This window comes from Macrotis lagotis, chromosome 4, assembly GCF_037893015.1.
Source record: "Macrotis lagotis isolate mMagLag1 chromosome 4, bilby.v1.9.chrom.fasta, whole genome shotgun sequence".
NCBI classification, from domain to species: Eukaryota; Metazoa; Chordata; class Mammalia; order Peramelemorphia; family Peramelidae; genus Macrotis; species Macrotis lagotis.
The window spans coordinates 275783460-275793326 of record NC_133661.1 but is presented as its reverse complement, the minus strand read 5'-3'; the positions used below and the strand labels follow the sequence as shown (position 1 = coordinate 275793326).

The window sequence follows — 9867 nt, the reverse complement described above, 5'->3', positions numbered from 1 at the left end:
CAAAACTCTGTTCTCAAACACCATATCAACTGTTTCTTGACCCTTTATAAAGCCACACTGGCTCTCAAGAAGTTGACCATCTTCCTGGTTTAGGATCAGCCTATTGAGAAGGACTTTGCCAAGAATCTTACCAGTAAAGACTAAAAGAGAAATACCACTATTATTGTCACAGAACAATCTATTCCCTTTACCTTTATAGAGATGGATGATGAAGGCATCTTTGAAGTCTTGGGGAATAACTTCTTCCATCCATTTAACCTGGAAATTTTTGGATGAGCAGTGGACTACCCTACCTTGTAGATCTCAGCTCGAATAGAATCAACATGAGTTAATTGGAGCCTAATGGCAGTCAAAACCTCTTCTTCAGTTGGAATTTCAGTTAGGAAACAATTGACTTCATCTTGAGGTGAATGGTCAACAACTTCTGCATTGATTGAAGATGGTCTATTAAGAACACTATGGGAGGTGGTGCAGCAGCAGCCACAGCAGCAGTAGTGGTGGCGGCGGCAGCAGGCATGCCGGGCACCCAGCAAGCCAGCCAAAATGTGTGACAAACCAGACCTCTCTGAAATGGAGAAATTTGACAAGAATAAGCTGAAAAAGACCAACACAGAAGAGAAGAACACTCTTCCTTCCCAGGAAACCATCGAACAGGAGAAGGAAAGCACCAAGTCTTCCTAGGGATGGGGCCTCCCTTCCCAGCAACAGAATCAAGAGCTTCCAGAGTATATTGTTTCGCTTTTGTCTCTTTGCTTTAGCTGTTCAGTATTTTAGGCTGCTTTCATCTCCTTACCCAGTGTTGCCCAGCCATGTCCATCATGTACTTATCTGAAAAAAGAGCTGATTCACGAAAAGAAAATAAGAAAGCCATTAACAATACTAAAAGGGTTAACAAAGAAAGTGGGTAAATGTGCAGACCATTGATCATCACTTAGGCTTATGCCTCATTTCACTCCCCTCCTTTCCCCTCCCTGCCCCACTTCATTTTCTGTGCACTGCCCTCAAAATGTTTACATTCCACCATGGAGAAATAACATATAAACATCTAGGTATTACATTATTATATAAGGAAGGAGAGAGCACTAATAACTAGGGGGATCAGAAAGGACTAGTTATAGGAGATGGCATAGAAGCTAATTCCTGAAAGAAGCCAGGGACTATAAAAGATGGAGGCAAGATCAAAATGAATTTCAGGCATGTAAGGGTTGCCTATTCAAAGTCATGAAGATATAGTATGGAATGTCCAATGCATATAGCATTTAGCAAAGTAATTATGAAATCCCCTCCATGAGCACCATTCCACAAAATATTTGACTCAGTTTCCTCAAACTCATAAAACTAATAATGTCTCTCTATCACAAGTGGAATTGGGGAACCATTCCTTTTTATACTTCTCAGTTTCTGGTGTGTCTTTTGGTGATATGCTCTCTCCAGCATTTCCATCAATAAAACACTACAGTTCAGGAGGTGGTCCAGAGCTGGTCTCATTTCCATATTCTATTAGCATATTTTGGCAATCTTCACCAGATATTACCCCTCTTTCATAGGACAACCTCAGATTCTCACTTTCATATGGTGCACAGTTCAAAAGTTCTTGCTTACTACTTCAGCTTCCTATCCATCCTATACAAGCAGAGAACAAGAGGTATGTATCTTTAATACATACCTAATTACAAATAGAATAAAGGAATCTTAAGAATCATTTCATCTAATGTTATCCTTCTGGGTTTGCTAACAAGTCCTTAGAAATGAATCAGAAGTTTAGTCTAGAGTGTTCCAAAATGGTTTTATAATCAAAATTACTGTACTCCATCTTTCAAATTTTTTTTCTTTTGACAAAAGTCCATTTCTTCCCTTCTACCTCTCATTTAAAAAAGAAAAAGAGAAACCTTACAATGAACATTCATAATCAAGCAGAGCAAATTTCCCACATTAACCAAGTCCAGAAAAATAATAATATATCTCATTATGTACCCTGAGTCCATCACTTCTCTATCAGGAGATGGGGAGTATGTTTCATCATGAGTTCTCTGAAATCATGACTGGTCATAGTATTGATCAATTCTTACGTGGTTCAAAACTGTTTTTCTTTACAATGTTATTATTTCTGTTTGAAAATTTTTCTGGCTCTGCTCCCTTCTCTCTATCATGTTCGTACATGATAGATTTACTTCTTTTCAGAAAACTGATCAGGCATAGTACCATGTTGACATGAGATATGAGACATTATAAAAATGGACAAGTAGACACAAAAACATTCCAAAGTCTCCCTCCAGTTGAGGTAGGAGTGAGAAAAAAAAATTTCTTCTTTTCTTAATTTTTATTTTTTTTAAATTTTAGAAAGGTTTTTATTTATTTTGAGTTTTACAATTTTTGCCCAAAACTTGCATCCCTCCCCCCACCCCCCACAGAAGGCAGTTTGTTAGTATTTACATCATTCCCATAGTATGCATTGATCTAAGTTGAATGTGATGAGAGAGAAATCATAACCTTAATATAAAAACATATAGTATATGATATAGAATAATTACATAATAAGATAACATTATTTTTAAATTAAAGGTTTTTGGTCTTTGTTCAAACTCCACAATGTTTTCTCTGGATACAGATGGAGACATCACAGAAATCCCAAAATTGTGCCTGATTGTTGCCCTGTGGCTATGAGCAAGTCCATTAAGGTTGATCATCACTCCCATGTTGCTGTTAGGGTGTACAATGTTATTCTGGTTCTGCTCATCTCAACTCAGCATCATTTCATACAAATCCTTCCAGGCTTCCCTGAATTCCCATCCCTCCTGGTTTCTAATAGAACAATAGTGTTCCATAAGCCAATTCCCCAGTTGAAGAACACTCACTTAATTTCTAATTCTTTGCCACCACAAACAAGGCTGCTGTTTTTGTACGAGTGATGTTTATGCCTTTTTTCATAATCTCTTCTGGGTATAGACCCAGTAGTGGTATTGCTAGATCAAAGTGTATGCACGTCTTTGTTGCCCTTTGGGCATAATTCCAAATTAGTGTCCCAGATTTCCCACATCCCTTCTAACATTAATTATTGTCCTTTCTGTTCATATTGGCCAGTCTGAGAAGTGTGAGGTGGTACCTAAGAGATGCTTTAATTTTCATTTCTCTAATAATTAGTGATTTAGAGCAATTTTTCATATGACTATGGATTGCTTTGATTTCCTCATCTGTAAATTGCCTTTGCATATCCTTTGACCATCCATCAATTGGGGAAAGGCTTATCTGTTTTTAAAAAAAATTTGACTCAGTTCTCTGAGAGATGAGTCCTTTGTCAGAAACACTATTCATAAAAATTGTTTCCCTACAATTATTTTGATCTTGGTAACAAAATTCTCTTCTTGAGATCTAAATAATATAGCCACCACCCTCGTGAATATCCAAACTTGTTTTGTCTTTCAAGTGTTCAAAATTATCTAAAGATACCAGATCAGTCCTTCTTTCTAAACATCCTGACTAATAATACTTTGCATGCTGCCATAAGAAAGTTAATATGAGAATTTGTGTTATATATGTTCACATATATACATATAAATATATATATATATACATATCTAAGAGAAGTATACATCTCTAACAACATCACAACAATTCAATTGTGTTTGAATTTATGATGCTATTCAGGGTTTTATTGACAAAGGTACTGGAATGGTTTGCCATGTCCTTCTCTGGCTCATTTTACAGTTAAGGAAACTGAGGCAAATATGATTAAGTGACTTGACAGAGTTACACAGTTAGTGAAAGTTTGAGGCCCAATTTGAGCTCAGGTCTTCTGGATCTAATTCTCTATTCACTATATTCCCTAACTGTGAGAATTGTACTAACTCAATAGCTGTCCAAATCATATAGAGAGCTTATAAATTCCTTGACAAATGATCCTCTACATCTTCTATAAGACAACTAATGAATTCAGTATCTTTTTAAGCAACTTATTGCATTTAATTATTCAGAAGCACAGGGTCTTTCATTCAGTAAGCAACTCATGTTGTTAAATAGAATTAGAAAGTTATTTCCTTATTTTATTCTTTTTTCTATATGACCCCTTTCTGAGTGTCTAAAAGAAACCTCTAAATTTTCTGTTTTTCAGTCTGAGGACTCCTACTTACTCCATTCAACTTAGTTTCATATCCTTTTGCTACTCCAATTATCATTCTCAGGACACATTCAAAACTGTATCTCTTCTGTCACTCTGAATATATTTTTTTTGCCACTTCCATAAAAATACTACTTATTCACATTACTTATACAGGTCACTGAATTCTCTGAGTATTTCTCACATGAAACAACTTTGATATGGAAGTCCTTCAAAACTCGGCCCCACCCTCCCTTTCTTACACTTTAATCTCGTCTATGCACTCTGAGAAGAAGTAATGAGCTTCTTGTTGCTCCTCATATAAAAATACTCCATCATCTAACTTTGTGCATTTTCACTGTCTGTCCCCTATTTCTGGAAAGATCTTTCCTCCTTTCTGACTCTTAGCTTTCATAAAGAATCACCTCAAATATATCTTCTGCAGGAGGGCTTGTTTTGGTTCCCTTGCCCAAACCCTATTAGATTTGTGATGCTGTTCATCCAATAAATCATGTCTGATTCTTTGTAATCCCATATGGGGTATTTCTTAGCAGAGATACTGGAGTGGTTTGATATTTTCTTCTCCACCTTATTTTACAGCTGAGGAAACTGAGGGAAAATAGAGTTAAGTGACCTGTCCAAAGAAAGTGTCTGACACTGAATTTGATCTCAAGTCCTCCTGACTCAGATCTAGCATTTTATCTACTGTGTCACTCAGTTCCCCTATGATATGCTTCTAAGATAAACTCAGTATATATGTTATATGTGTTTAGCATGCTGTCTTTTCTATTAGGAGTTGAGTGGCTTAAGAATAGAGATTATGAAATTCTGGCCAAGATGGCGGAGAGAAGACAGGCACAGTTCTAAAGTCTCCTGATCTTTCCCCATCTATCATATGAAACAAACCTCTTAACAGAAATCTGACCCACAAAACTCAGAAAGAAAATCCAGGGGAAAGAACATCTACCTCAGGATTAGTCTTGGGTGATTCCAGGCTGGTGAGTCCCAACAGAGAGTGTGGATCAGTCCCAGATAAACTAGATTAGGGGCTAGATTGGAGTCCTGGGTGCCTAAGGGCCCAAGTGCTGGACCTGCTTGATCAGCAGTGGGGCTAGACTGCAGGGCTTGAGTAAACTAGGGAGCAGAGGCACTGGTGTTGGCACACACCCTCTGGAGCTTGCAGAAAGTGCTGGGGGCGGGGGGGTTCCAGTGCAGGAGAGCTGCAGAAAACATCCCTGGGCAACACTGGCCTGAGGAACTCTGAGTCCAGTCCTCCATTGCAGCTGAAGGCTCTTCCCAGGACAAACACAATTACAGATTACTTCTGCCTCAGGCACAGGTGTGTGAGAAGAAGAACCAGCCCAGCTGACAATAGGGAGAAGTAGTCTCCCTCCAGGGGAAGACCTCACCCCAGGGTAAAGTCCACCATTGATCTAAGGCAAAAGGATTCAATAGCTTCAACCACTCCCTTCAAGCTAAGGGAGTAGGCATCAATCAAGGTCACAGACACTCCAGATGACGCAATCAACACCTGCTACTGGACAGCCAGAGAAATTGCACTCAGTGAGTAAAGCATCTAGTAATCCCAAACCCCTGTGAACCAGCACCTCCCCAACTCAAAGTCTCAGCAAAATGAAGAAGGATAAGTGGAAAGATGGATTGATAGAAAAATTCTTGGAAGGAAAAGACCCTAACTCAGAGAGGCCTAAAACCTCTGAGGAGAATATGATCTGGTCTCCAGCACAAAAAGACTTCCTTGAAGAAATAAAAAAGGAGTTTAAAAATCAAGTGGAAAATTTGGGAGACACAATTAATATCTTGCAACAAGAAAAGAAATCCTTAGAAAATGCAATTGGACATATACAAAATGAGAATAAATCTCTCTGATCCTCAATTGGGCAAATGGAAAGCTCTTTAAAAAGTAGAACTGACCAATTGGAAAAGGATTTGAAAAAGATTAATGAAGAAAACTCCTCCCTAAAAAAAAAAAAGAATGGAGTCTGCAGAAACTAATGACTTCATGAGAGAGCAAGAGCCTGTCAAAGAAAATCAAAAAATAGAAAAAATTAAAGAAAATGTAAAATACCTCCTCAGCAAAACCACTGACCTTGAGAGTAGGTCAAGGAGGGACAACCTGAGAATTATTGGACTTCCTGAAAACATTGAAGAGAAAAAAAGCCTGGACTTACTAGTACAGGATCTAGTGATGGAAAATTGCCCTCATATCATGGAACCAGAGGACAAAATAGTTATTGAACCACTACTGGGTCTATACCCTGAAGAGATGATGAAAAAAAGGTAAAAATATTACTTGTACAAAAATATTTATAGCAGCCCTGTTTGTGGTGGCAAAGAATTGGAAAACAAGTAAATGTCCTTCAATTGGGGAATGGTTTAGCAAATTGTGGTATATGTATGTCATGGAACACTATTGTTCTATTAGAAACCAGGAGGGACAGGATTTCAGGGAAGCCTGGAGGGATTTGCATGAACTGATGCTGAGTAAGATGAGCAGAACCAGAAAAACACTATACACCCTAACAGCAACATGGGAGTGATGTTCAACCTTGAAGGACTCACTCATTCCATCAGTGCAACAATCAGGAACAATTTTGGGCTGTCTGCAAAGGAGAGTGCCAGCTGTATCCAGATAAGGAGCTGTGGAGTTTGAACATAGTTCAAGGACTATTCCCTTTAATTTAGAAAAAAAAACAGATAAATTATTGTCTGATCTTGTCACCTCTCAGACTTCTTTTGTCTTCTTTAAGGATATGATTTCTCTCTCATCACACCCAATTTGGATCAAGGAACAACATGGAAACAAAGTAAAGACTGACAGAGTGCTTTCTGTTGGGGTGGGGAGGGAAGCAAGATGGGGGGAGAATTGTAAAACTAAAATAATATTTTTAATAAAAATTAATTTTAAAAAAGTTATTGAAAAAGTATATGGATCCCTTCCACAAAAAGATCCTAAAATGGAAACACAAGGAATATTGTGGCCAAATTCAAGAAATATCAGATAAAAGAGAAAATCCTGCAAGCAGCCAGAAAGAAACAATTTAAATACCAAGGAGCCACAGTAAGGATTACACAGGACCTGCCTGCAACAACGCTAAGGGATCGAAGGGCCTGGAACAAGATATTTTGAAGAGCAAGGGAGTTTGGAATCCAGTCAAGAATCCACTATCCCACAAAGCCAAGACTTCTTTTTTCAGGGAAAAAGATGGACATTTAATGAAATGGAAGAATTCCAAAAATTCCTGATGAAAAGACCAGAGCTAAATAGAAAATTTGGACATCAGAGACACATGAAAAAATAAAAAAGGGGTGGGGGTGATAAAAGAAAAAAAACTGCTATCCAGTAAGTCAAAACTGGCTATATCTCAGCATGGGAAAAAAGAGTCTCATAAATCTTGAGAATTGCAACTCTAACAGAGAGAATATGCCTAGGCAAAAATGATGGACATTCATGACCTATCCATGAGACTGATGTCCAATGGGATGTAACTGGCTTTAACAACCAACTTGGGAGAAAAACTTTAATAACTCTCAAGAATTTTAACTCTGTTAGAGATAATGTACTTAGCTAGAAGTGACTGATGCTCAGAATTTTCTATGACTCAGAATGATTTTAAAAACACTACCTCTTTAAAAAGGGGGACAGGAAGGAGACAGGAGGAGGGAGGGAATTGAATGGGCTACATCTCATTACACTAAGAGGTACAAAATACCCATGGTAATAGAGGGGAATAAGGGAGGAGATGAGAAACACCTGAATATTCTTCTCATCAGACTTGGCTTAAAGACAACTTAAACACATTCTCAGTTAACTTAAAAAAAGTATTGAAGTATTAAAAGGTGAAAAGGGGAGGGGGATGGGGAAAAAGGGGGAACTAGCAAACGGAAGGAAAGGGAAAAAGGAAAAAGGGAAAGGAGAGAGAAAGAGGAGGTGGTGATATAGGAGGGCAAACACACTGAAGGAGATAGCTTTCAGAAACAAAATACTGGAGAATACAGATAAAGGAGGAAGGGGAAAATACAAAAAGAAGGAAGATAGCATGGAGGGCATTAAAGAATTAGTAATCATAATTTTGAATGTGAATGGGATGAACTCTCCCTTAAAACATAAGCAAATAGCAGAGTGGATTACAAACAAGAATCCTACAATATGCTGCTTACAAGAAACTCATCTGAAGCAGAGAGATACATATAGAGTAAAGGTAAAAGGTTAGAACAAAATATATTTTGCTTCAGCTGAAGTAAAAAAGAGCAGGGGTAGCAATCCTTATCTCAGACAAAGCAGCTACAAAAATAGATAGCATTAAAAGAGATAAGTAAGAAAATTATATCCTCCTAAAAGGTACCATAGACAATAAAGTTATTTCAATACTGAATATATGTGCACTCAATGGGATAGCATCAAATTCCTAGAGGAGAAGCTGAAAGAAGAACAGGAAGAAATAGACAGCAAAACTCTACTAGTGGGAGACCTCAATCTCCCACTCTCAGATCTAGATAAATAGAATTATAAAATAAACAACAAAGAAATTAAGGTGGTAAATAGATTGTTATAAAAAACTAGATATGGTAGACATATGGAGGAAATTGAATGGGGATGGAAAGGAATATACCTTTTTCTCTGCAGTACATGGAAGTTATACAAAAATTTACCATGTACTAGGACATAAAAACCGAATGATCAACTGCAGAAAGGCAGAAATAGTGAATGCATCTTTCTCAGATCACAATGCAATAAAAGTTATATGCAATATTGGGCCAAGGAGCTATAGACCCAGAACCAATTAGAAACTGAATAACTTCATTTTAAAGAATTGAGTGTACCAAAAAACAAATTCTACGAAGAATTAATCATTTTATCCTACATAATGACAATAATGAAACAACATACCAAAACCTATGGGAGTCACACAAAGCGGCTGTCAGGAGAGATATTATACTTCTAAATGCTTGCATGCATGAATTAGAGAAAGAGAAAATCAATGACCTAAATATGCAACTAAAAAAATTTGAGAAAAAACAAATTAAATATAATCAATTAAATACCAAGTTAGAAATTCTAAAAATTAAAGGAGAAATTAATAAAATTGAAAACAAAAAACCATTGAATTAATAAATAAATGCAAAAGTTGGTTTTATGAAAAAACAAAATAAACTGATAAACATCTGGTCAATTTGATTAAAAAAAAAGAAAACCAAATTGCAAGTATCATAAATGAAAAAGGTGAATTTACCACCAACAAGGAGGAAATTAATGTGTAATTCAAAATTATTTTGCCCAACTCTATGCCAATAAATTGATAACCTAAGTGAAATGGATGAATATTTACAAAAATATAAGTTTTCCAGGTTAAATGAAGAGGAGATTAAATACAAAAACAACCCTAACTCAGAAAAAGAAATTCAACAAGCAATTATTGAACTCCCTAAGAAAAAATCTCCAGGGCCTGATGGAATTACAAGTGAATTCTACCAAACATTTAAGGAACAATTGGTTCCAATTCTATATAAACTCTTTGGAAAAATGGGGAAATATGGAATTCTGCCTAACTCTATGATACCAGTATGATGCTGATACCTAAACCACAAAGAGTTAAAAACAGAGAAAGAAAATTATAGAGCTATCTCCCTAATGAATATAGATGCAAAAATCATAAATAAAATCCTAGCAAAATGATTACAACAAGTTATCACAGGGATAATACATTATAATCAAGTAGGATTCATCCCAAGAATGCAGGGTTGCTTCAATATTA

At 36.7% G+C, this 9867-nt stretch overlaps 1 protein-coding gene across 1 annotated transcript; it reads left to right on the top strand.

Annotated features, from left to right (window-relative positions):
* Window positions 1-543: 543 nt before the first annotated feature.
* LOC141520421 (thymosin beta-15A homolog) lies at window positions 544-799 on the top strand. The gene has a single exon (XM_074232083.1). The coding sequence runs from the start codon at window positions 544-546 to the stop codon at window positions 679-681; it is 138 nt and encodes a 45-aa protein (XP_074088184.1). The 3' UTR covers window positions 682-799.
* Window positions 800-9867: the final 9068 nt, after the last annotated feature.

Bases quoted from the DNA above. Each gene is read 5' to 3' on its own strand.
- LOC141520421 (XM_074232083.1), top strand. From the start codon at position 544: ATGTGTGACAAACCAGACCTCTCTGAAATGGAGAAATTTGACAAGAAT.